This window comes from Bemisia tabaci, chromosome 9, assembly GCF_918797505.1.
Source record: "Bemisia tabaci chromosome 9, PGI_BMITA_v3".
Classification (NCBI taxonomy): Eukaryota; Metazoa; Arthropoda; class Insecta; order Hemiptera; family Aleyrodidae; genus Bemisia; species Bemisia tabaci.
Window position 1 is genome coordinate 39,028,068 of NC_092801.1, and position 27,919 is coordinate 39,055,986.

The following is a 27,919-nucleotide window of genomic DNA, read 5'->3' on the forward strand; positions in this document are numbered from 1 at the left end:
GAGTTTCAAAACCTCTGCTCTTATTTTATTTTTTTCGAAGAGGAACAAGTCAACTGTATAGCTAGAAATTTCTACAAAATATTCTGATAACAGAGGAAAAGTGTCAAGGAAGTTTTCAATAAATAAAATTGACTAGTTTTCCGAAGAAAAAATAAATGGGCCTGTTGCAAACTTTTCCTAGGGCAAAAATAAGAGTTGTTTCTTGTAGGTAATGCCTCAAAAATCACGATGAGCGCATCGGCAAAGTCTGAAATGCACTCATAACTTCACAATCTGCGTAAGAAATTTGCGTTTTTTTAAGCTTCCCGCTTCAAAAACGATACTACGGCACAGGTGAACATTTTGTTAGAGAAGTCGCTCCATCGTCGGCGATATTCATCATGGCCGACGCTTGCGCGCAGTTCCGCGCGTAATTCGAGGAGAGTTCAAGGTCAATCAATTCGGGCGTGGAAAATATGAACGTTAACACACCGATTGTTATCTGGTCTCATCCAGTTCAGGTGTTATCTCGTCCCATCAAACGTGTATTGGCGGATTGGCGTCGACCATGATGATTATTGCCGACGATGGAACGACTCCTCTTACAAAATGTTCACCTGTGCCGTAGTATCGTTTTTGAAGCGGGAAGCTCAAAAAACCGCAAATTTCTTACGCAGACTGTGAAGTTATGAGTGCATTTCAGACTTTGCCGATGCGCTCATCGTGATTTTTGAGGCATTATCTATAAGAAACAACTCTTATTTTTGCTCTAGCAAAAGTTAGCAACAGGCCCATTGTGACCAAAAATCTACAAAATTGCAGACGGAGATAAGTGGTTTTATACTTCTGCCAGCAATTTAAATGTTATCAACATTGATCTTTTTAACAGTCATTCGTGGAAAAAAAACCTTCCAGGTCTGAGGATGGATGTTTAGACAAGGTGCGATAGCTGCGATACACTGGACGAGTTGTCGGGTATGACATACCTTGCAATGGGGATTTAACATCTCGTTCAACGTGCGTTTGAGACTGTTGTTGTTGCTGTTGTTGCTGCTGCTGTTGTACTTTTTTCCTCTCTTGTTCTAACTCTTGCGCCAAAGATTCTGTAACAAACAAAAAAGCACAACCTGTTAGCGAGAGAAATTACGTCAAAGAAACAGAAACATTATTTGGATTACATTTTGCAATAAGGAACCACTATTTCTGGCCCATTTTAGAAACAACATACATGTTATTAGTTCTCCTATGCAGATACGCGCTTTTATGGAAGAGGCAGAGATAGTGGTTCCTTATTGCAAAATGTAATCCATTTTTATAAACAATAAAAATATGCATTTTATCGGAGGAAATTTTGCAACTCTAAAATGCTCATACGGCGTTCTTCCTTGGCATTTCAGTATGACAACGAGTGGAAACACGATGGTAATTGAAAAATCAACGATACATCCGCACTCGTTCGGAGATAAGTCGTTTTCCCGAGACACCATAATCAAAAAGCTCTCAAGTTCAAAAGCGCGGATCGCGCCCGGGGGCGAAGGGGTTAGACAGAGATCAATCTAAGATGGTCGGAGAACATTAGCAAATAAATGACTCGCAAAACACTCCCCGAGTCCGTCGGGCACTTATCGTGTCGCGATGCGGGTCTCATTTGAATAGATGCATATTTGTTTATCGACGGGACGAGAGGGGTTGGAAAGGGGTTGCGAGGGGGGGGGGGGGAGGTGCACCGGTCAAATGCATTCCCCTGTGAGTTGTGATCGCTTCAGAAGATTTTCGCTCTTTCCTCCCTTTCCCTGCGTGAGGCCGGCCGCGACGATAGGGTGATTCTGAAAGTACAGCTTTTTCTTTTGAATTATTTTTTTTTCAGAATTTTTTTAGGAAATCTATAGTTTCTATAGTTCTTATAGTATCTATAGTATCAGAAACGTATGCAAAAATTGCGAAAATTTGTGACTGGAAGCTTGAGGTAAATTTACATATATTTCCACGGCGATCAGAAAATAATTTTCATTATCTCCGTTTCTATATAACGGAGAAGAAAAGTTCGGTTTATTTAGTCGTTTCCCGTGTAAGAGAACATAACTCCATTCCAAGGTTGCAAAATTGGCTCAAACAATTCCATTTTTGTACAAATTGTATGTTTATAATTTTAGTCAATAAAATATGGCAATACCGGTTTCTTTTTAGGAGGCTTTGCTTTTTTAGAGGAACGTTTTGACCATCCACGTACATTTTCTGCCAAAAAAGTTCAATTCTGAGGTAAGATGAGTCGCCCTTTTTAAGCCATTTTAAATTATGATGAAAAACAGGAAAATTCTAAAGAAAAAAATTTAACAATAAGCGCAAAGTACGACGAAAATTGGCCAGAGTGATTTTCTCACATCCTTAATGAACACTCTTGAAGGACCCTTTGTTCCTCCAATGAGATCATTATGAAACAGCGCGTCAAATGCCCAAAAACCCGCATTTATCACCAAAATCGGCCTTCAGGCCCATGTATAGGCCAGTAGTACACCCGGAAATAGACTGAAAATGACCAAACAATTATGCATTCCGTAAAATATAGACTTTCAATGAACGAAAAATCGCAGAGTCGAGGAATTTTAGGGTGAGCGCAAAAACGGCCCCATACTGATACCCCTCCTTTAATCGACTCTCAATTCATTTTACGAAAAGCAGTGGTTGACTTGGGATTATAAGAACTGGCCTACCCAAATTAATTCGTATGGTCCGAGGCTTATTTCTAACAAAAAGAAGAGAAAAACATTTTAGGTTTTGAAGGAGCGCATATTGCATCTATGAAACTTGATTCGGAGAGAGTAAGGTACGCCAAGAAGATGCATAAATTACATTTTTTATTTACCCAAATGCATTTCAGCCCATAGGGCCATCTTCAGTGGTATACATAAAGAAGGATCACAGACTACAAGCAAATACATGCATAATCTAAGGACATGCAGATGAGAATTAAAAATTACGGGTACTAACCACATTATAGCGTACAGGTGGCAATTAAATAAAAAAAAATAAATGAAAATAAATAAATAAATAAAATTTTGGGTAAATAAAAAATGTAATTTATGCATCTACTTGGCGTACCTTACTCTCTCCGAATCAAAAACATTTTACTCACATCCTAGACTTTCAAGAAAAATTGTATTTTTCGCATAAGAGTTGACTTTTGCAGGGCTAGCTTTGGAAGCACCTTGTGCGGATCGGCTTGGAGAGCGAAGCTTTGAGCTTTTCCGTGCCGGGGCCGGCGAACCGATGATTTCAAATTGAACACATGCTAAGAAAAAAGGCCAGAGAAGGAGGGGCTCCAGGGTCGGGCGGCCGATGGCGAGGGAGAGAGACACCCCGACCCGCCCGGCGAACAATCGAGAGAGACCGAGCTCCCGACATAATAAGTCATTTTTTTCATCTTGTCCCGATTAAATGAGTTTATTATATTGATTTTATGTAAATTCCTCTCTTTTCTCTTTATTTAAATTACGTTTTATATTGTAATGTACTGGTTTTTCCTCCCCGACAAATTACAGTTTAAGTGTTCCGTTTAGCATATAAATTTATTTCTTTTCCCCTCCCCTCCTCGCTCCTAATTTGATATTTCATTCAATGCTTCTTCTCTCTGCCGTCCCGGGGAAAAACCCCGTATGAACCCTCAGGCGTTGCCAAATTCCCTCCTATAAAATTCAAATTTCGAGGAACACTATTGGATATTTTCCTTCAATTTTTCAAAGAATCCCACTCGCAGTTTGATTTTAAAGTTTGTGGAAAATCTACCGGAAAATATGCATACACTGAAAAAAAAATCTCGGTGTATTTACTAAGAAAAGGGTAAAATTACCAAGAATTCAGGGTTCTGTTTGATCCCAGTTTTTTCTTGGTAAAATTACCATTTATGGAATTGGTAATTTTACCGAGAAATCTCGGTAAAATTATTGAACTTTCTCGGTAATTTTACTGGACCCCGGTAAAAACGCCAATATTTTTTATCGACTGTGGTAGAATTACCGAGGTAAAATGGCAAAGTTACCGGGATTGATTACCAATAAAAGTGGTATTCTTACCTGAAAAAACAGTAAAAATACCGGTTTTTTGGTAAGCTTACCAGTCTGTCTTGGTAAAATTACCAATAACTGGTAAAAAAAGTGAGATGGTAAAGGTACCAACGGACCGTGGTAAAAACGCCGAGAATTTTTTTTCAGGGCGCAGTTTGATTTAAAGTTTGTGGAAAATCTACGGAAAAATATGCATAACTAACCTCAAAAATTACTATTTTACATGGGAAATTTGGCAACTCCTGGTGGCTGATACGGCGTTTTTCCCCGTGACGGGAGCTCTGATGGATGTAAATGGCTTACGCCACCGAATGTTTTCACAAAGAACTTATTCTTTTCCCTCTCCTTCGTTTCTCGGTTCCTGCATTTCCTCGGCTAATGTTTCCTCATCCTCGGAATGGCGAAGACAGGGAATTTTATGCGAGCCACGTCCCGTCGACTTGGTCGTCGGTGCGGTTAAATTATTGGCCCGCGCCATTACGTATGTGGCGCGGCGCGCAGATTTACGAGTCATTTCTCGCCTCGCACTTGCGGGCAAATTGCGGATAATGACGCATTAGTTGACCATTTCATAACTCAGGGCCCTCTCCCGGCTATCTTTTATCTTCGATTCCCACTTTTGTCGTTTGAAATTTTGTCTCCGGGACAAATACAAATAAGGAATTTTAATATTCTTCCTCTTTCTCTCTATTTCGTACTTCGTCCTGCGAACATTGCGGAGCGAAGGCTAACTGACGATACCGCCTAACTGACAGGTTTGGCGAAAAGGAGTTAGCGAGTCTAGTTTACCTAATTTTCACTGTTAAAAAAAATTAGCTCAGAGCACGACCTATATAAGGAAGTCGCTCGGAAGTCACTCATCGCTCAGGGCCAATTTCCACGGAGTTGAAAATCTCCGACGTAAGTACGGAAATGCTGAGCTAAAGTAACTCAGGCATAAGGACGGGCTGCGTCGCTGGCGACTGCCCTCCCCTTACCCCTGGCATCCGTCTCATACCCCGATCCGTTCCCCCCTCTCCTCCCCTCCCTCTCCTCCCCTCCCTCTCCTCCCTCCCTCCTCCCTCTCCTCCCCTCCCTCTCCTCCCCTCCCTCTCCTCCCTCCCTCCCTCCCTCTTCTGCCTTTCCCTTCCACCTGTAACTGCAATGTATGTTCTTTTTTTTTTTGAAAAGATGTGAAGTTGTACTGCAAATCAAATCATGTTTGAGGAACTTTCGGGCCAATATCCCACAAATTCGGAGCCAAAGTGTTTTTTGAGTTGCAAACACGCTACGGAAAATCAATATTTGTCATAGCTGAACAGCTGTCTCCAGTAATTTCGAAAACGCTTTTAGACAAAGAAAAGTTTTGTAGATATTAAGTATTTTGTGAACATAAATTCAGTGTAAGCTTAAAAAACAAATATACACGATAACAGAATTCTAACTTTACTGGACGCCACGCCATACCCGTATAATCAGGCTTTGATGCCCAAAAGTATCATACGAGCTAAAAAGAATAAATGACAATTTCGTAGAATTATACTGCAAAATTTTATTCAATACACCTGAGGTTTTTCGGCATACAGTGCCATCTCCAGACGCATAACGAACCTTCACCAAGGAAACTACAGATACTTGACAAGGAAGTACAACTAAAAGCAAATAATACATTAATGGGAGCAACATGATGGTTTTAAATAGGGAATAATCTAAATAAACTACCATGCACATGCAAATCAACAAGCGATAAGGAATGAAGCGATAAAAGAGAAAGAGATACAATTTTGCAGTATAATGGTACGAAATATGTATTTTTCCTCTTAAACCTAGTTTCATAAAACTGCTGCCCTTACCGGCGTTTTCAAAATTCCTGGAGGTAGGCTATTCTACTAGGACGAATTTTTATTTTCCGTCGTGTTAGGAACTCAGCGAACACTTTGGTATGGGATCCATGGGGTATTATCCTGGAAAGCCTTCAAACAAAATTTAATTTGCTGTACACCTTCACGAGTCGCAACTAATCACTGTTCACGCAAAAGCCACTGGCTGGAGACTGACGCCGTCGCAGTCGTGAATTCCAGAATGAGATTGTAACGGCCAATGCGCGTTGATGATGCGCAGAAAATTATAGCTCTGTTTCTTCTTAAGTATCAAAAATCTGAGTGGAAAGTATCTGTCCCGAGCATATAGCTGTCTTTCCTGGAGCTATCCTGCCTGGAGCATCGAGTGACAAAATTTTGCGGTGAGTTAGATAGCTCGCTCTGGCATGGGAAGCTCCTTGTAGCATGCTACAAGGAGCTTCCCATGCCAGAGCGAGCTATCTAACTCACCGCAAAATTTTGTCACTCGATGCTCCAGGCAGGATAGCTCCACAATATTTCACTCAGGCCACTCAGGCCAGAATAATTTTTAACAGTGTTGAATGAAAACATCACATCACAAAAACGCCTTCAAAAATCGAGATACTTCACGCACATCCTAGGAGTTAAAATATTTGTATCGCCCGAAGAATTGAAGTATTTCAAAGTGGCATTTCTCGCCTCGCACTCGCGGGCAAATTGCGGATAATGACGCATTAGTTGACCATTTCATAACTCAGGGCCCTCTCCGGCCGCTATCTTTTATCTTCGATTCCCACTTTTGTCGTTTGAAATTTTGTCTCCGGGACAAATACAAATAAGGAATTTTATTATTCTATCTCTCTCCCTCTCACCCCCCTCTCGCTCCCTTTCGTACTTTGTCCTGCGAACATAGCGGAGCGAAGGCTAACTGACGATACCGCCTAACTGACAAGTTTGGCAAAAAGGAGTTAGCGAGTCTAGTTTACCTAATTTTGAATGAAAACCTCACATCACAAAAATGCCTTCAAAAATCGAGATACTTCACGCACATCCTAGGAGTTAAAATATTTGTATCGCCCGAAGAATTGAAGTATTTCAAAGTGGCATTCTCGCCTCGTACTCGCGGGGAAATATCGGATAATGACGCATTAGTTGACCATTTCATAACTCAGGGCCCTCCTAGGGCTATCTTTTATCTTCGATTCCCACTTTTGTCGTTTGAAATTTTGTCTCCGGGACAAATACAAATAAGGAATTTTATTCTTCTTTCTCTCTCTCGTACTTTGTCCTGCAAACGTGAACATGGCGGAGTGAGGGCTACGAACAATACTGCCTAGCTGACAAGTTTTGCGAAAAGGATTTAGCGAGTCCAGTTTACCTAATTTTGAATGAAAACATCACATCACAAAAACGCCTTCAAAAATCGAGATACTTCACGCACATCCTAGGAGTTAAAATATTTGTATCGCCCGAAGAATTGAAGTATTTCAAAGTGGCATTTCTCGCCTCGCACTCGCGGGCAAATTGCGGATAATGACGCATTAGTTGACCATTTCATAACTCAGGGCCCTCTCCCGGCTATCTTTTATCTTCGATTCCCACTTTTGTCGTTTGAAATTTTGTCTCCGGGACAAATACAAATAAGGAATTTTATTATTCTTTCTCTCTCTTCCTCTCACCCCCCCTCTCTCTCTCGTACATTGTCCTGCGAACATAGCGGTGCAAGGGCTAACTGACAATACCACCTAACTGGCAAGTTTGATAAAAATGAGTTAGCGGGTCTAGTTTACTTAATTTTGAATGAAAACATCACATCACAAAAATGCCTTCAAAAATCGAGATACTTCACGCACATCCTAGGAGTTAAAATATTTGTATCGCCCGAAGAAGAGTGAGGGCAAACGGACAATACCAACTAACTGACAATAAAAAGTTTGATATTACCTTTTATTTATACAATGCAGTTATTTCTGAGGTACCAGCCATGAATTTTTTTGGTATGGATTTTCCCATACTAGCGAGTAACTCATTCGAGGAGAGTTGAGTGTGGGTAAAGAACTCGCTCGCATGGGAAAATCCATACAAAAAAAAATCCAAGGCTGACACTTCAGAAAAAGCTGCTAACATGACAAGTTTGGCAGTTTTGGCCGCGTCATTTTATTCCTCGTCTTCCACGTAACTATATTAAAACTTTCCGAAATTTTTACTAGGAATTTTTATTTTTACAAGTAAACGAGAAGAAATCTCTAACTTAAAAATCGCAACCAACAATCGCCATTCCCAATCGCAAAATTTAGTCAATTTATACTCGGTAAAAAAGTCTGACAAGTCTAATCGAGTTTACCTAGTTTTGAATAAAAACATCAGACCAAAAAAATGCCTTCAAAATTCGAGATACTTCACGCACATCCACAGAGTTAAAATATTTGTATCGCTCGAAGTAGTAGGAACTATGGCAATTGACAGCCGCGTCGTCTTATTCCTCTTATGGCTGTCTTATGGCAATTTCGATATTATCTTAAATAACTGATTTTGCTTTTATTTACGCAAATCAGCTTTCAATCAACTTTTCTATACAATTATGCAATCAACTTTTCTATACAAATTGCAATTATAATTCTGAAAAATGGGATTGTTCGAGTGAACTTTTGCTAATTTCGAATAGTGATACTTCCGCTTTTTCGAGAAACAACGAATTGTACAAAAAAAGAAGAAGAAGAAGAAGAAAAAAAAGAATGGTTCGCATTCCATAATAACCGAAATATTTCTACTGCATAGATGGATTGCATTTTGCAAAAAAGAACCAAGAGCATCCCGATGTAGCTAAGATTGTGCAACAAATATTCTTTGAAATAAAATTTCTGAAATCATGCGAAAAATTCAATTCACAATGGTAAATTTTGTCTTGAATTTATAGATTATCGGGAGTAAAGATGAAACTAGTTTAGATGATCAGTTGATATTTGCAAGGTAAAAAAATTCGCACAATCTTAGCGACATTGGAACGCTCTTGGTTCTTTTTTGCAAAACGCAATCCAGATTAAAAACAGGAAGCAAATGGCTCGACACTTCCAAGCTCTTTCCCGGTCCGCGATCCAAGGCGCCTCGACTTCGACATTCGTTCGGAGCGAGAGACAGGCAAGTTAATTGAAGCTTTCGTTCACGAGCGACAAAGCGGGGGCTCGGGGAGGGCGGCGCGGGGGCGGGCGGGGGCGGGGAAAAAACACGGCAAAGAAAAAGGATAATTTGAAAGCGATTTCGGTAAACGAATCTCGTCTGCTCGGCTGAAGGTTAAAGAATATGAAAATAAGCGAAAATGCATAGACGAATGCTCTCTCCTCCCTCAGACGGGATCCGTATCCCATATCCCGTTAAGCAAAAGGGCCTCGCCCGGAGGCAAACCCCCCCCCCCCGCACCCCCGCCCGGCGCCCCGAAGAAAGCTCCTCTCGCAGGGAAGCGGCGCGGCGCTGAATTAATATTATTTTATTTTAACACACTGTGAAATGACTGAACGTATGAATCAGCCGCGATGCCAAGTTTATGCGCAATGGTGTGGATGCTCTTAGTGGTGACGTCACCATTAAAATTATGCGTTTTATCGAATTGGATCGAATGATGACAATAGTTTAACCTGGTTCAATCAGCACGATGATTGGTTAAATTGCTGATGTTATGCCTAACGGTGATTCGGCATCAGCCACCCAATAATTGATTAACCATTTTGTATCTTTGTATAATCTTTGTCTCTGGTGATATTTCTATTTTCTTTTATGTAAATTTTCAATTTCAAATTTTAAACTTAATTGGATGGCGAATAAACAAACAAAGAAATTGCAACATTTTCAGTGTAAAAAAAATAATGCATAGCGTTTTCGTCCCAGGTAAGTTGAAAGAGAAAAAAATGGGAAAAAGACAGAAAGAAAATAACATCCATCTGATTCGTACACAAATGGGAACACCGAAAAAAAGTGAACTTGATTTAACACTCTGGATGCAAAAAAAAATTGTGCGAGAACTTAAAAATGCTGAATCGCCCGATCCAGCAGTTACTTTAGCAATTCCAAGATGTAAAACTAACAGATGTGGCGGGCAATTCATTATTTTTTAAGTTTCTGCACACTTTATTTACATTCAGATTGTTAAATCAACTTCACTTTTTTTTCGGTGCGCCTTCATTTCGTATGCCCTGCGCGCGATGCAACTATTCGCACTCCAAGGACACCCACATTGCATACGCGAAAAATCGAAGGGGCGAGATGTCGGGCGAAAATTCCTCGCGCGAACCGACAACACGAGGGTCTCAGTGACAATATTCATAACAAATCCCGACACCAAATTCATCGTTGCCGTTGCCTCTACAACAAGGGACTTAAGTGGAAAAATCCTCTGCCGGCTCCCTCAACCCCTCCCACCCCCACCCCTCCGTCGCCGCTTTCTTTGCCTCCCTGATGAGCGAGCATAAATCCTTTTACTCGAGTCAGGAAGACCTGAGCTCGCCTCTACCGCAACCTCCTCTCCTCGGGGCACGATCAGTTTTTATTCCGCGATTATTCTCCGCCCCCCCCCCCACCAACAACCCCCTCCCCAACAACCCCCCCCCCCCCCCGGTTTTCCGTGTTTTTCTTGCGGCTGGTGAGTCTGTTTATTTATTCATCTTAGCGACGGCGCGTCCGCGCGGATAAAGCGAGCTTACGGGCGCGATGATGCCCTAACCTAACTTTTTGGTCGCAGTGCGGAAAACAAATGGTCGGAGATCAAATGAATCCTTTATTTTGGAAATAGGCGTGTTTTTTGGGGGGGCAAAGTGCGAAAAATGAGGGGAACTAGTGGGACCCGATTAACATTGCAGATTTGAAAATGAGAAGGTGGTAAAACAATGCTATTTTGCGGGGGAAACAAGTTTAATAATAAGTTCAAACCGAATTAAGCTCGGAAAATGCGAGCTTACGGTGGTTCTCTTGCCTAACTTTTTGCCGATTTGTTTAGGAAAAAATGAGAATGAAATTTGGATCTGGTCCTAAAGAGCATAATTTACGGAATTGGACGAACTTTTAAAATTGTCTCATACCCTCTTCTTTTAAAAGCTTTCATTTCTTAGAATTCGGTCGCGGTTTGCGATCGTCGCCAGCGCGGGTAATTTTTTCTTCCTTTTCGGTCAATTTAACGTATAAAAAATGAAGAACAAAGCGAGAGATTGATGAGCGAGGAGGGGAAAGATCTTGAATCAGATTCTGGATGAGGCAATCAGCCGCCACGAAGCCGTGACGGTCCACTTCTTGCGGCACGGACCACGCTTCATCCGTCCTCACAATCTAAGATGACCGGCCCGCGTCTCAATCCCGAAACTCGATTTTAATCGAATCCATCGGGCCCAAATTAAATTATTCTCAGTTTACTTGGAAACTTCTTTTCTGCTTTTCTGCCTTTTTTTCTTCCGATTCGTATACATCTCCCGCGCACAGATCTCGGCGATTGCCCACCCTTCGGCCCGCCTTCGGATCGCTTGGAGTTCGTTCAGCCGTAAAATTAAATCAAGTTTTTCTTCCGTTCCATTCCGTCATTCTCTCTGTTTTCGGCTTATTTCCTCTTGTCGGCACTTGCATTTAATTTCTTCGCTCACCGAATCCGTGTGCGTTTATCTTGAACGTGATTTTCCGTTGCTGAGTTAAAATAAAAGAAAAAACCGTCATAAGTTGCAGAGGAGGCAGGTACGGTAAGAAACAGCCACTCTTGGGCGTTTACGATGGGATTAGTTTATTTAGGAGTCAATTTTCTGAAGTCGGATTTCAGTCACAGAGTATGCATTTCCCCTTTGAATACGTGTATTATAGAAAATGAAAGCATACTTTGTTAAATCTTTTGGTAATTAATTAATCAGGGCGAACCGAGAATGGACACATGTTCAACTCGGTCAATTTTTTGTATGAGGTTATTTTCTATTGTTTTGAACCAAATGATACATCGAACCACCATCGAATACTTCCGTGCTAAGGAAGAACGCTTTATGAACCTTCAGGCGTTGCCAAGTTTCCTTCGATAAAAACCGAATTTACTGCAGGAAAAAGAGTGAATATTTTTTCCAAATTTTTCAGACAATTTTGTACGCAAAATAATCTAAAATATCAGCAAATATTAAGGAAAAACATGATTTTAGATTTAGACCTAAAAATTTTGTGACACAACTTTTTAATGAACTAATTTTAAGAATTTTTGTAATATTGTTTCTGGGAGATGGCATGTCAGAGGACTTCAGTACCTCCATTTGTAAACATTCTTTAAAATAAAGATAAAATAAAAAAAAGAAGGAAAAATATGCATGAATATTGTCAAAAACACATGTTTTACCGAGGGAAATTTGGCAACGCCTGAAGGCTCATACGTCGTTTATCCTTAGCACGGCAGAATACGATCCGTAATGGCCGAATCTTCAACGCATAGGTGAGCGAAAACGCGGGGCAACGCATTATTCGCAAGTTTCCTTCGATAAAAACCGAATTTACAGGAAAAATAGTGAATATTTGTTTCCAAATTTTTCAGACGATTTTGCACGCAATTTAATCTGAAATATCTGAAAATTCCAAGGAAAAATACGCATGAATATCGTCAAAAACGCATGTTTTACCGAGGGAAATTTGGCAACGCCTGAAGGCTCATACGGCGTTTATCCTTAGCACGGCAGAATACGATCCGTAATGGCCGAATCTTCAACGCATAGGTGAGCGAAAACGTCAGGGCAACGCATTATTCACAAGTTTGTACGCAATTTAATCTAAAATATCTGAAAATTCCGAAGAAAAATATGCATGAATATCGTCAAAAACGCATGTTTTACCGAGGGAAATTTGGCAACGCCTGAAGGCTCATACGGCGTTTATCCTTAGCACGGCAGAATACGATCCGTAATGGCAAAATCTTCAACGTATAGGTGAGCGAAAACGGAGGGCAACGCATTATTGGCAAGTTTCCGTCGTGGGACGGAGAAGTCTCAAGTCGGGCTCGCATAAGCTGTTTTAATTATGTAAGATTAATCAGCAAGTTGGGCCGATCTGACCCGGGTGGCGGCGCATCCTTCAGCCGGTCCCATTAAGGGGCTCCGAGGCAAAACAATGCAAGCTTTATAGACTTCCTTTTGGACTTCCGCCGATGGTCGACTAATCCAACTCCCTCTTCTCTCGTGTCCCTACTTCCAGGCCCTTCTTCGATCAATATCGGCTCCGGATTATAATCCCTGCACGCTTAAGGAGCTTTCGTTCTCGCGCCGTCCCGTGGTTATTGTTCTTAATCTATGCACGGATTTTTGGTGGCTTCCGTGCGGGAAGAGCGAAAAATCTGGACCGGATTTTCGCGACGACCGGATTTGTCGCGATCTTGAGAATTGCTACGTTGAGGAGGGCAGGTTTGGCAGGTGTAATCGAAGCCACCGATTTCCTTACATTTAATTTCTTCTTCTTCTTCTTCTTCTTCTTCTTCTTCTTCTTCTTCTCTTTTTTTTGGATAATTTTTAGGGATATATGTGCAGATTTTTGTGGCTTCCGTGCGGGAAGAGCGAAGAATGTGGACCGGATTTTCGCGACGACCTCATCTTGAGAGTGGCTACGTTGAGGAGGGCAGGTTTGGCAGGTGTAATCGAAGCCACCGATTTCCTTATATTTGATTTTTTTTTCTTCTTCTTTTCTTTTTTTGGAAAATTTTCAGGGATGTATGATTTTTGTGGCTTCCGTGCGGGAAGAGCGAAAAATGTGGACCGGAATTTCGCGACGACCCACAGTCGATCGAGTCAATGGAAGAGCTCGGACGAATTTGAAAACTTTAGAAGCTAGTAACGCATAGTTACGCATAAAATGGGCCACGTTTAATAGAGATACATCAAGTCGCTTGCAGTTTGAACCAGGTTTCAGGTTTGAAGTTTCATCTATTCATAAAACTTAGGTAATGTTGAATGTGAAGTTTAACGTGCTTTCAGGCTTAAAAATGTTTTCTCGACTTTGAATTTCAGCCAGGAGACGATGCAAGACTAATTGCATTAAACTACTTCAAACTCTTTTCTTTTCAAAATGCGGTATGGTAACTAGTAAGTTCCTGCTAAACTTGGTCAAATTCGCTGCTCCTATGGCGTAAGGGCGTATCTCGAATTCCGCATGAGTCCCTGTGCAGTGGTTTGGAGGCAAAAAAAAATCGACAAAAATGTGCCCAAACATGGTTTGCTCGGGGTGAGTCCATGGTACGCGCACACTTAAAATCGCAAAAAATCAAAATCTTGGCTAGTGCTATTTTCGAAATACGCGCTTTGAAATTTTCATAGTAAATGGAACTTGAATCGGTGTCGATCGGTTCACGTTTTTATTTTTTTTTTCGAATCTTGTCGATCGAATACACGCACACTTCCTTTCATACTCTTTTTTTTAACCGAAAAATTCGCCTTCTGCTGCGTCTGTGGCAATTGTTGTTACGAGAATGTTGTGCGTGCTGGTTTCAGGTCATTACATACTCGACTCTCTGAAGGCGTTTTATGTGCGAAAGCAATTCGCCTTCAGAAGGTCGAGTATGTAATTACCTGAAACCAGCACGCACAACATATTCGTAACAACAATTGCCGCAGACGCAGCTGAAGGCGGATTGCTTTCGCACATAAAACGCCTTCAGAGAGTCGAGTATGTAATTACCTGAAACCAGCACGCACAACATATTCGTAACAACAATTGCCGCAGACGCAGCTGAAGGCGGATTGCTCTCGCGAATAAAACGCCTTCAGAGAGTCGAGTATGTAATGACCTGTAACCAACACGCACAACATACTCGTAACAACAATTGCCGCAAACGCAGCAGAGGGCGAATTTTTCGGTTAAAAAAAAAAACAGATTTTAAAAGAGGCTCCATTGGTTTCCTTGTGAAATTTTCTCTAAGAGCACCCCTTAAAATTTAAAATGTGACAAATTAAACATCAGAATTTGCAGTTTTAGTTAAAACTTTCATGTCCAACTCCCTGATTGATTTGATCCACTGTGCGGCGGGCAGGCAAATTGTCGTTTACGTATGAACCCTGAACAGCATGGAGTTACAAGGACAAGAGGGATCACGTGGAGTTGGAGATACGCCCTTTCGTTAATGGTGGGAGTCATGGGATAAGTTGAATGAAAACAATTCGCAACTAAAACGAATTACTTAACGATTCTTGGCGTTGTTCCGGGTGCCCAAGTTCGGGAGGCATCCCCGCATCCCTTCGACTTTTGAGTCGGCATAATTCCTGGCTGGCCCGAGGGCGCGCTCTGCCCCACTCCGGCGCGGCAACCCGATGCGCTCGTCCCGCGGGACGGCCCGCCCGAAGATCCATCTTAATAATCTTAGACAAAAAACTTGCCGCCTCCTCAAGTTCTCCTTAGGACCGTCTTGGAATAAACCCGCGTTGCACTGTTTATGCATAAATCATCATTGATTTCAATGGAGAATTTGCAGGTGTCCGAAATTTAGTGAATTTTGTGTTTAAATGAACACTTCCGAGTGAACTGAGCACAAAAAAGTCCTTGGTTTCTAAATTGAACAATTATCATATTAAATTAGGCAAAATAACCAAATTTTCTAAAGTACACTGGGAAAAAAACACATTGGATCTAGAGTCCAGGCTGTTGAAAAAATAACAAAAAAATAATGCTTGGGCTAGGCAAAAAAGTAGCTTATACTAACCAGCAAAATTCTTGATTTAAGAAGAAATACTTCTTGGCGGCAAATTTAAGATTCTTTTTTTTTCAGAGACTGGAAAAAAACACATTGGATCTAGAGTCCAGACTCTTGAAAACAATGACAAGAAAACGGACTCTTGATTCAATCAGATTTAAGCTTAAATCAAAGGGAAATCCGCTCAAATTAAGAGGCTTGGTTCTTGATTTTAGCTTACATCTGATCGAATCAAGAGTATTTTTTCTTGTCGATGTTTTTGAGAGTCTGGACTCTGGATCCGATGTATTTTTTTCCAGTGTTGGTTTCTAAATTGAACAATTATCAGATGATACATAAGGCAAAATAACCAAATTTGCTAAAGTACATGCGTTGAAACGTAAAATGCCGCCAGATAACGTCCCTTGGCCGTTAATTTTATCACTGTTAAATCTATTTTTACACTGTTTCCCGTACCAGAAAAAAATTATTAAAAATGCTGCAAAATCTAATCAGCTAGTCTGAAAGCACTCTCAGATGAAGCATTAAAAAATTCGGGTGAAAATTCTACATTGTAGTTATAACGGTTTGGCATTCGAATGACTCTTAAAAATTTGACAATAGTAAAAATACTCTTGATTCAATCTGATTTTTGATTGAGTCAAAAAGAGATCCACTCATATTAAGAGACTTGGCTCTCGGATAATGGAATCGCGTCTGACTGAATCAAGAGTATTTTTGTCTGTCAAATTTTTTAGGAGTCAGGACTTTAGATCTAAGAGACTTTTTCTCCCGGTGGAAGCTGCCCCAATTTCCCCAAAGTTCACGGGAAAAAATGGAATGCTGATTTAACGATTAAATTGGTATAAAAGCATGTACGACATGTTTCAAAGGTACATTTTACAAAAGTCGAAAGCTAGTTTATCCACGAGGGTGGTTAAATTATCATTTTGTTATTGTAAGATGTATATTGAAACATGTCATAATTCACACGCAAAACAGATCAGACGTACGAGGTATCAAACTCAAACAGCGCGGTAATATTTTCTACATAAAAGTTAAAGAAATTGTATAATACTCTCCAGAGAAGGCCGTCTTTCATTCAGGAGGAAAATTTGAATACAAACCAGACCTGGCAATGCCAAAAAGCAAGACATTATCCTCGGCTTTTCACTTCGTCATCGAAAGGGAACCAGTGATAACAAATTAATCACCCCAAATTCGGACTGCTGTTCCCTGTCTTCACTAATTATCCTCGCTTTGTAACCTCAGATCCTCATTCGTGTATCTCTCGAAATGGCTTCTTAACTTTTCGCTAAAATCACTTTTTGTCGGCAAAATCACAAGTGGCGCCACTGAAACAACCAAATGTTCCGAATTTTGCAAATCTCTTATTGATGATAATTTTGATGCCTTTGATGATAGCTTCCTCGTCATTACTCATCATTACTCTAGATGAAATAAACGAAGAACTCGAGAACACCTATTTGCTAAAAATAATAGGATTTCACCACGGCATTTCAAGATGAGGTCCCTTATTTTAATCAGCGTGACGAAATTATAATGCTGAAATTACTCGTACTATAGTGTCGAATCTACCTGAAAATGCTCAAATTGACCCCTTCCCCCCAAGCCCCGCGGAACAATCCCAAAGAAATGTGTTGCGGGTTGCGTTTTTAGCGATTTTTCGTCGAAAATCCGAAATTTTGACTAAAAAGTGGCAGTGGTTAGGATCATCGTAGGCCGCTGAAATTTTGTGTGGTCTCTTTTGTGCATCAACCACATACTTCCCAGGGATAGCGAATGTCATGCGCGAATTTTCCGCTACACACTACTCTTCGTCTCTTCCCAGGAGGATCCCAATGGAGTATCTTTTTTGGCAGCTCCTCTTCCGTCACTCTGCTAACATGACCACAACAGACAACACCTAGCCTCCAAAATCTGAGAATGCCCATTATCTGAATCCTGCATCCACCGAAGCGTCTTGAGAGGAAATCTTGGGCCTCGGCGCTGCACCGGGGCGGAGTTGAGACGCCTGAGGCAAGGAAATCAAGAAGCATAAGCGGATTCTCCTGAAAATCAGACGCGGAGGCCACATCAAAGTTAACATCAACAACCTCCAACTCGACCTGTAAGCCCGGCTTAGCAACTCCTTGCCCCGAACTTTATTGACTTAACACCTAATTATTTATTCACGACTTAAGTTTTCGCCCCACCCCCGCCCCCCGCCGCACCCGTTGCAGCGCTTAATTATAAAACCTAATCACATATATGAATTCGCCCTGACCGTGCTGTGTTTTAGTAATAACTTTGTTTTCGGCTTCCGATGTTAAGTTGCTTCAGGTGCCGGGGTGGGGGTGGGAGGGGAGGGGTGGTGGGTGTTGGGTGAGGGAGGGGTTGGGGGTGACTTCCGGTGCCCCGCGCTGGGTTAAATTCAATTTCGACCTGGGGCGCTGTTTCTTCGAGGAATTCCTTCTGCCGTGTTTGGATTTAAATTTCAACTTGCTAAGTGTTCCCGTTCCCAACCCCCGGTTGTCACGTGATGCCGAACAGGGCCACGCTATGGAGGAACGCCGTAAGAGCCTCCAGACGTTGCCAAATTTTCTTCGAACAAAAACGAATTTCCGGAGAATTTTGTGAGTATTTTCCCTTCAGTTTTCCAGGAAATGTACTACGGATCTACATTATCATGAGAAAAAAAAGAGAAATAGTCATAACTCTCCTTGAAATGAATATTTTATCGGAGGTTAAGCAACTCTGGCAGTGGTAAGGAAAAACGCCGTATGAACTCACAGACGTTGACAAATTTCCTTCGATTAAATTCGAATTTCCGGGGAATTCTGTGGGTATTTTTCTTTCAATTTTTCAGAAAATGCGCATTACATTACATCTATATTATCATGGAAAAAAAAGGGAAATAGTCATAACTCTCTTTAAAAATTAATATTTTATCGGAGGTTTGGCAACTCTGGCCGTGGTAAGGAAGAACGCCGCACGAGACTTCAGACGTTGAAAAATTTCCCTCGATAAAATACGAATTTCCGGGAAATTATCTGAAAAATTTAAGGAAAAATATTCACAAATTTCCCCAAAAGTTCGTGATTCACCATAGAAAATTTGGCAACGCCTTAAGGTTCATACGACGTTTTTCCTTGGCACGGCAGTATTCAAAACATCTCGTATAAATCCACTTCCACCGGATCATACCGGGAAACGAGTTCAGTCCGTTGGGTAAGATGCGCCTGCAAAAAGATGGGATACAACTTATCGTGCTCTGCCGACGACGATTGCAGCTCGATCCATTTTAAGGAACTTTATACCGCTCGAACGAGTGCAAGTTGCCCCCATTTGGAACGGTGTCGTTTTTAAGCGGTGTCGTATCATAATTTCAGCTGCGATTCTCAAAACTATTTTAACTCAAACTATTTTAAAAATTTAACAAGGAAAAGACGGATTCGAGGCGTTACATGTCTATTTCGTGAATTTACATGCTGATTGCGTGTCAAAGTCATTTTATAGAAAGGAAAGGAACAAAAAGTCTAGTCAGGAATATTTTGTTTTTGTATTCAATCGTAAACTCTGAAGTGTTTGGTTCTGAAATTACTGCAAAATCTATTTTCAAGACGTTATAAGACGTTTTATCAACAGAGCTTCGTTCAAAGCGAAGAAGGTTGATTTGGACCATAACACAGAAAGGAACCAAGCCACATCAGCTATTGCCAAAGTTCACTGTGCATAATTTAATTTTTTACATGACAACGATTGTGCGGATTTTTGTGCGAATTTCAGTGAATTTTCTGTATAGTGAGAAGCGAATTCCTTAGAATCTTCAAAGGGATCTGCACAAATATTCTCTCATAAAAAATTAAAATGCCTTGTTAATGGGTGATGTTGCTTGGTTCCTTTCGGTTAAACTCAGCCCATTTGCGACTTTTACTATTTTTCCTTCGCTTTTACTCAAATATCCTTTCTCAGCCAAAAACTTTATAAACTCAAACCTTCGATACTGCCCTATTGTAAAAATTTCTAGGACGACCACAAACCACAAAATTAACTCCGTTCTCTCATTTGGACGTATTTCTGTCAAACGAGACTAGGCGCATTATGACGTGAGCCTTATTACGCATATAATTTTACGGGTCTCAGGGCTCATGTCCCAATGCACATAGTTCCGTTTGCACTGGGAAAAAAACACATTGGATCTAGAGTCCAGACTCTTGAAAACATTGACAAGAAAAAGGACTCTCGATTCAATCAGGTTTTTGCTTAAATCAAAAGGAAATCCGCTCAAATTAAGAGGCTTGGTTCTTGATTTAAGCTTAAATATGATTGAATCAAGATTATTTTTTCTTGTCGATGTTTTTAAGAGTCTGGACTCTAGATCCAATGTGTTTTTTTTTCTAGTGTAGTTCCGTTTGGTAGAAATACGTTCATTTTATGCACATTGCTCTAAGACATGAATACCGCATTTATTCCCTGTCTTTACCACTTTCCTCAACCCTCCTTCATTTTATTCCGTGATTTTCTCCCCCCCCCCTCTCGCCCACCCTGTCGAAGAAATCTCTATCAATCGTGTCGTTTCAGTCGCCGAAACTGCCGCGAGCCAACAACGCAAGAGCATAAATCCAATTTGACATGAGCCCCAATTGACACGGAATTATACAGACCGCAGGGCTCAGCTCGAGTTGCAGTTAGGTCTTTACGCCCAGTCGCGCGATGAACAGCGTGCTGCCGGATACAATAAATACAAGCTTCCAACGCTACCCATCTCCCCCCCCCCCCCTCGGCCCCCCTAAACTTCCAAGCGACTCCTTGAACCTCGCGTTGATTCCCGTAAGGCACGATTTCCGCACAGAAACCATCCGACGGGATCGGTCTTTGGTCCCCGGTCTTGATTCATAGGAGTTGATCCTGGGCGAGATGCCGCACACTGGTCAAAACAGGGTGTCCACTAGAACAGGCTAGGCAAAAATCAGTACTTTTACGGTACTTTTTCAGTAAATTCCCAAGAAATTCTGTACCTCCTCGACAGAAAAATTCAGTAATTTTTCAATAGCTCTACACGGAGAAAAACATCTCGTGCGTGGGACCCGAAGTTTAGGTCATATGGATCTCTGAAGTTTTCAGACTGAGCATCTAAACACTTTAGATCTAGCTGTCGAGGTTCGGATCACACATCTGAAACTTCAGTTCTTACATCTGAAGTACTTCAGATGTGAGAACCGAAGTTTTTTAGATGTGAAAACCGAAGTACTTCAGAAGTAAGAACTGAAGTTTCAGATGTGTGATCTGAACCTTGACAGCTAGATCTAAAGTGTTCAGATGCTCGATCCGAAAACTTCAGAGATCCATATGACCTAAACTTCGGGTCCCACGCACGAAGTTTTTTTCTCCGTGTATTTTACTGATCATTCACTGGGAAAAAAAGTTGCTTGGATCTTGAGTCCAGACTCTTAAAAACAATGAAAAGAAAAAATAACTTTTGATTCAATCGAACTTTCTGCTTGAATCGAAAGGAAACACCGTCCACATCAAGAGGCTTGGCTCTTCGATTCAAGGAGAAATCTGATTGAATCAAGAGTATTTTTTCTCGTCAATATTATTAAGAGTATGAACTCTAGATTCAAGCTACTTTTTTTCCACTGTTTGCGCCACCGTGCGCCGGAACGACACAGCACGGAGCGCCCTCTGCCGTCCGCGCATGGAAGTACCGCACCGGCTATCGCTGCATCACCGTATTTAGAGGGCCGGTAAGTGGAGATAAAAATTGACCGATGGCGCGCAAATTGGCCCGCGCATGCGCAGCGCGGTGCGCACGGAGGCGCGGAGGCTACCGGCGCGGTGCGCAGGCGCGGGACAGAAGTTATGCTAATTCCGCGGCTTATGACCGCGAGCGCCCCGGACGCAGTCTAAATATCGTTGTTGGGGTCGTGATGCTAGAGCATTTGTCCGGGTAATAAGACGGAAGGGCTCTGATGCGGATTCTGATGATGGTGCTGCACTGGTCATCAGATCCAGTCGCTGGATGCTCGAGAACAGTACTCTATTCGTCGTCCCTCTGGCGCAAGGGTGGATCTCGATTTTCACATGAGCCCTGGAAAGCATAGGGGTATATGGAGAACAAGGCTCATGGAGAAATAGGGATATGCTCTTACGTCAGAGGAGCGGTGTATTGACATGTGCTATAATCAGTGCTGACTACCGCTTATTTCGATGCTACTATCGTCCGCATTCCGATATGCGCAGCTCGGTAAGTATTGTTCTTGCTTACTACATTACTGGTTCTTGTAAGAGAGAAATGGATAGGTAAATGAAAGACCGTTTTGAAAAAAACATGCGCGAAGAAATTGACTACATCGAGGACTAGGGGAAAATACCGCCTAACCAACAATTTGGGTGAAACAGAGTTAGCGACTTTGCCGTAGAGTACCTATATTGAGAGAGTATGGCCACTGGGCCCCATGGAGAGGCTTAGGATTTGCCTAAACAATTTTTATAAATCACATATATCTTAGCATCTGTTTAATGTTTGTGTTAGGTTTACCAATTTTAAATTTTCTATCGGTTTGTACTATAATTGTTGTAATTAAAATTATAACTGGTGGAATCAATTTTTCTGTGATAGACAAGTAAATTACATCTTTATTCAATTCTATAAATCATGATAACTTGTTTTCTCGAGTTCTAGATTAAAAATTAGCAGTTGATCAGAGGACTTATAACTCTCATCAGGAGCCCTCTTGAACATGATATGTTGGTATTGTTTGTGTACATACATGCAACACATAGGTTGAGCTATGTAGTGGCCATGTGGCGTGCCCTCTGATTAAACCTATGTCGAAAATAAGGAATAAACGAGGTTCGAAGCTCGGTCCGATTTTTACGGCCCGACCAATTCACGTGTTTGGATGAGCTAAATGGAAGCTTAAAACTACAGTAGTTCCGGCTAGTTGGTCTCAAGGTTGCCATACTGTACATCCAAACACCACTACACTAACTGAGTTCCAATCTCGATGAAGTTAAAACGCTGCGGAGAAATTTCCAGAAGTTCAAGTGAGAAACATCATAATATTTATTCAATCATCGCTACTTTGATTTCATTACTCTGAATCGTAACAACCTCTGCAATACTGTGATTCAGGACCGTGCTGCGAATCGATAATAATCGATAGTATATCAATAGACACCACTATGCCTTTATCATTCTTGGGTGATCAATTTATTGACGAAACGTCGATTATATCGAAGTTGCGAAGCCAAGTTAGAGCGCGTTTTATGAGCCATCTGGGCGTTTGAGTAAACGATCGTGGCTCCATCGCGGGGGGTCTCATGGAGGCAGTGCCCCCCTTAAAAAAAAAAAAAAAAAAAAAAAAAATCGGTTCTTTCATTTGGTTTTTAATTTGATCATAATATGGCACGTTCAAAATTCACTAAGGTGAAGGTACTTAAAGAAGACAGAGCAATAGGTCATCAGTCATCGGAAGCATTGGCGGATCTAGCAAATTGGCAACGTTGTTTTTCTCCATTTAAACATATGAAAATGTATCGATTCTTAGAGGGGCCCGGTGCTCCGACAAGAATCGATTATTTAGCATAGGTTTAAATGGAGAAAATGCGGTGTTGCCAAATTGCTGGATCCGCCTCTCATCGGAAAGCGAATCTAAGCATTGACATCCGAAAGTCTATGCGGGATCTTTAAAATAGTACGTCTCTTAGCGCTTATTCATGCGATCTTTTTAAAAACAGATTGATAAGAAAACCAATTTTATAATGGAGATTAAGATACTCCACTGAGAATACACATTTATTTTAAATCCAGCGAGAAAGAAATGCGATTTTGAATGGCTTGAAATAAAAGCTCAAGATTACGCGACTTCTCTTCATAAAACGCTTCCTCTTATCAAACGGACGCATTTCTGCCAAACGGAACTACGTGCATTAAGACATGAGCCCTGGGACCCATAAGAATGCATGCACAACAGGGCTCACGTCATAATGCACGTAGTTCCGTTCGGCAGAGATTCGTCCAAATGTAGTGTTACCTCAATGCTTCAAAGTTTTAAAGTGGCTTCATGTAGAAAGCCGGAGGTGAAAAAAAAGTCGATTTTTACTGCAGATGAGATACAAAATTGCCACAAGTGAACATGCGATCCGGGGTTTTATAATGTGCTGCGTCGGTTGTCGCGAGGTATTAAAACAAGTTATGGATTTCGGAGGGGGTGGTTCTCAGGAGGCGTGTTACGCCCTTGCAAACCCCGGTATAAATGCGTTACATACGCAATTATTTATTCACGTTTGCATTCGCGTCTCCTCCCGACCGCCAACAGACTCATTTTCAGGATTGCAAGATTGACGGGGAAGCTGCACACTGGGGAAAAAAACACATTGTATCTAGAGTCCAGACTCTTGAACACATTGACAAGAAAAAGTACTCTTGATTCAATCAGATTTAAGCTTAAATCAAAAGGAAATCCGCTCAAATTAAGAGGCTTGGTTCTTGATTTAAGCAAAAATCTGATTGAATCAAGAGTATTTTTTCTTGTCGATGTTTTTAAGAGTCTGGACTCTAGATCCAATGTGTCTTTTTTTCCAGTGCATGTTCTGCCGTGCTAAATAAGGAAGAACGCCGTATGAACTTTTGGGAGTTGTCAAATTTCCCCGAATAAAACATGTACTTTTGAACAAACACAAGTTGATTTTTCCTTGAAATCGTCAGATGATATTGATTCAATTGGGAACAAAACTGTCTGAAAAATTGGAGGAGGCATGTTCAAACATTTTCCAGTAAATTTTGTTTGTAATTGAAGGAAAAATGGCAACGCCTGAATGCTCATACGGTGTTCTTCCTCGGCACGGCAGTGTTGATGTGATTATTGGTTTTGCAGTCGGGGAAATCACCGGAAGTCTGACAACCACGGTTTTATTGTCATGCTCCGAGATTATTTTTATTATAATTCTGTGCCACGGAACAACGTTGTATGGAAATTCGAACGTTGTCAAAATTCCTTCATTGACTTCATTCCCTTTTTCCTTCCTTCAGCTCTCTAAGAAACTTGTGGATATGTTTGGATCAATTTTTCAGATATTTTCGACCACAATGAAGCAGTTCAGTTGCATGCAATTTTTTATTGCTTCATAAAAGTGTTTAAAGAGCTGATTTTCCAGTATTTTTTATCATTTTTTCTCTCATATGGGAAATTTTAGAGAAATAGAGAAAAAGAGAAAATGCTCCGCCTAGTGACATCATCTGGCGGAATTTCCCATTTAAACGCATGTATATCAGCAGATTGGATTATTTGGTCATATGTCATCCAAAATTGTTCAACTTGTGAACATAGGGTATCCTCGTGTTCAATTCACTCAGTAGTTTCCACTTGAATACGAAACTCATACAATTTTAGAGGTCTGGAAATTCTCAATTTAATCTTTGGTGGCTGAAAATTTCAAGGAAAAATACCCATTTCTTTACTCAAAAAAAAACTTCACCTAAGGAGACTTGACAACATGCGATTTTTCATTCGGCGTTCTTCCATGCCACGCTGTGTATTCCTTGTGACAGCGTATCATGAGGTAATTTTCGAGACTGAATTGAACACGGTAGCCATGAATATTGATATTCAAGTTCAGTTGAATTTAGACAATGGACTCAAGATTGTGTTTGAATATCTGATCCCATACCTTACAGCAATGGAATTTAAATGTGTACGCTTCGCGCAAGGAAAGAGTATTTTTGTAATACAGAAAAACACTTTTAAAATCGATATGTATTTTATAATTAATTTATTGTCTTAAGAAACTAATTTTATTTAATACAGCGGTATGATATGGTTGTCAAATATTTTGCTTTAAATATTAATCAGCACTGAAGTTCCAAATACAATAAAAATATTAAGAACTAAAAAAGAAAAGGCGATAAAATGTACAACTATTCAGACCAGTGATGTGGCGTGTTTTATATTAATGTGAGTTAAGAACTTCATTTTAACCCATAGCACTGGCTACCTGACAAAACAAAAAGTTACATTGAATGCTACTACCATAATGTTCTACATCAATTACACTTTTAAAAGTATTTCATTTCTATTATTGACATAATGAATATGACTTATCCATCTCTTAGATTATACACTGGGTGATGATTTAGAGGGTAAAATTATGACGTATACTAAAAATCAGAAACTTATTATTTTTGGTTACATTTCATGAGATTCGATGATAATTTTATGAAAATCAACATTTTTATTTCATTGAATATCAGTGTAGTATTATTAACTATAATATTTAATTAAAACAATAAGAAGATAATTCCCCCTAAAATTACATTTTACCGGGAGAATATTGAACATTGTTAACTGACAATTTCACAGATTTTTCCTTCAGATCCTCAGCAAAAATTGGAAAATTTTGAACAAAGATTGCGCGGGTACATTCTTGTAAAAATTGAATTTTTTGAGTCAATTTTTCAATCTTGGGATGAAATCACGCTCCTTCGTTCGGAAAACGACGACATACCTATCTATTACAAGAAAAACTCAATTGCCGCAAGGCTTCCTTTATTTCCTTTTGAGTTCCTAATGGTATACAAGAGTCGAACCAAGGAAACGAAGGATAGGTATACTTTAGATTATCGAAAAAAGTATTTTTTCAGAAAAAAATCGACAAAATTTCGCACGGAGGTGGGGCTTTTTACTTCGAACGAATATAAAGCATGCCACATCCTCACTCTCACGAGATTCTAAAAAAAATACGAACCTGCGTTGTTTATTTGTTTTGTAAGTGCGCATGCTCTTCTCACATACTGTCTAGCACACGTAATACGGGAGCGACGAAGAATAATACAAATCGGATGCATGGGAACCGAATTGAATGAGAGTCAATACAACGGCGCGCAGGGAGTATGAGTGATCGGTGAACTTTTCAGATCGATCACCGATTCGCTTTGCTCCGCACTGGTACAGACTACGGATCTTACCGGTGTCATTCAGTTATTTCAATTGAGACCTCGATTCAAGTGCCTCAAGACGCCGAGACCCGTGTGAGTGTGAGTGCTACCGCGCTGAGGAAAAACGACGTATGGACATTCGAGAGTTGCCAAATTTCCTCCGATAAAATGTTAAATTTTGAGGCGAATTATGATTATTTTCTCTTGAAATTTTGAGATAATTTAGATCTGATTGTGACTAAAATTGTCTGAAAAATCGGAGGAAAAATATTCACGGATTTCCCTGAAAATTCGTATTTTATCGAAGAAAACTTGGCAACGTCTAAAGGTGTATACGACTTTCTTCCTTAGCATGACCGAGTGGTGTAACACGCGTGAAACTCATTCGGTCAGTTATAGATCTGTCATCGCACGTTTAATTGATCAATTCGATTGTTCGATTCAGACTGCGGAGTACGAAGCCAGTGCGATGGAAAAGGCCGTACAGAGAGTTGATTCTTAAAAATTCTAGAATAATGATGTGCATGGTGTGAATGTGTTATAATTCCTCAAAATAGAAATAAAAAAATAATAAAAAACAAAAACTGTTGAAAATTCGTTTTTGGAGTATGTTTTTAATGAATTTTAGGAGAGGTACAACATTAATTTAAAAAATTTCCAGAGTGATTTTGCATCACTAAAATTGGGTGAAAATAATGATGAAAAAAAGTAATTTTTTTGAGGACTTTTTACGTCAATCTCACAGCGAGTGAAATTGTGTTTAAAAACTAGCAAGTTTTAAACTTTATTTTTTCAACACACGAAATGTTTGGGGAAAATGTTGAAATATTTTTAACAAACTAGTAATTTCTTTAATGGGCTTTTTAAGTGAATTTCACAGCGAGTCAATTTTTACTTCCAAAACATTCCTATGAAGAGACAAACATTCCGTCAGTGTTTTTAAGAGTTTTGACAATTCTATTCAAAGGCCATCACTAATAGAGTACCGCAGTGGCTACTAAAAATTCTATAAATGCTTGTATGATAGAAAGATATATAAAACGTCGAGAACAGACATAATTGCCAACATCGATTTCGTAATTAAAATACATCGCGGTCATTTTCCGAGAGATGCTGGAGCTATGTCGAACACATAGAATTGAGAAGATTGCGCTTATACCGGAATAGTGCACCGCAGTGGTTACGAACAATTCTAAAGATAGTTTTACTATGGAAGGAGATATAAAACGTCGATTACAGATCAAATGTTACTATCATTAGTTAAAAGTACAACCTGTATTTTGATAAAATACACTGAAAAAAAAAAATCTCGGTGTATTTACTAAGAAAAGGGTAAAATTACCAAGAATTCAGGGTTCTATTTGATCCCAGTTTTTTCTTAGTAAAATTACCGTTTATGGAATTGGTAATTTTACCGAAAAATCTCGGTAAAATTATTGACTTTCTCGGTAATTTTACTGGACCC

General features: G+C 40.3%; 1 protein-coding gene across 4 annotated transcripts in view; it reads right to left on the minus strand.

Moving 5' to 3' along the window:
• Positions 1-27,919, minus strand: part of dac (dachshund family transcription factor) — a 439,607-nt gene that overhangs the window by 8,266 nt on the left and 403,422 nt on the right. For all 4 annotated transcript variants that reach the window (XM_019047294.2, XM_019047293.2, XM_019047291.2 and 1 more), the window contains one exon: positions 966-1,082. In XM_019047294.2, the coding sequence (XP_018902839.2) occupies positions 966-1,082 (117 nt within the window). The remainder of the gene's footprint in view (positions 1-965; positions 1,083-27,919) is intronic.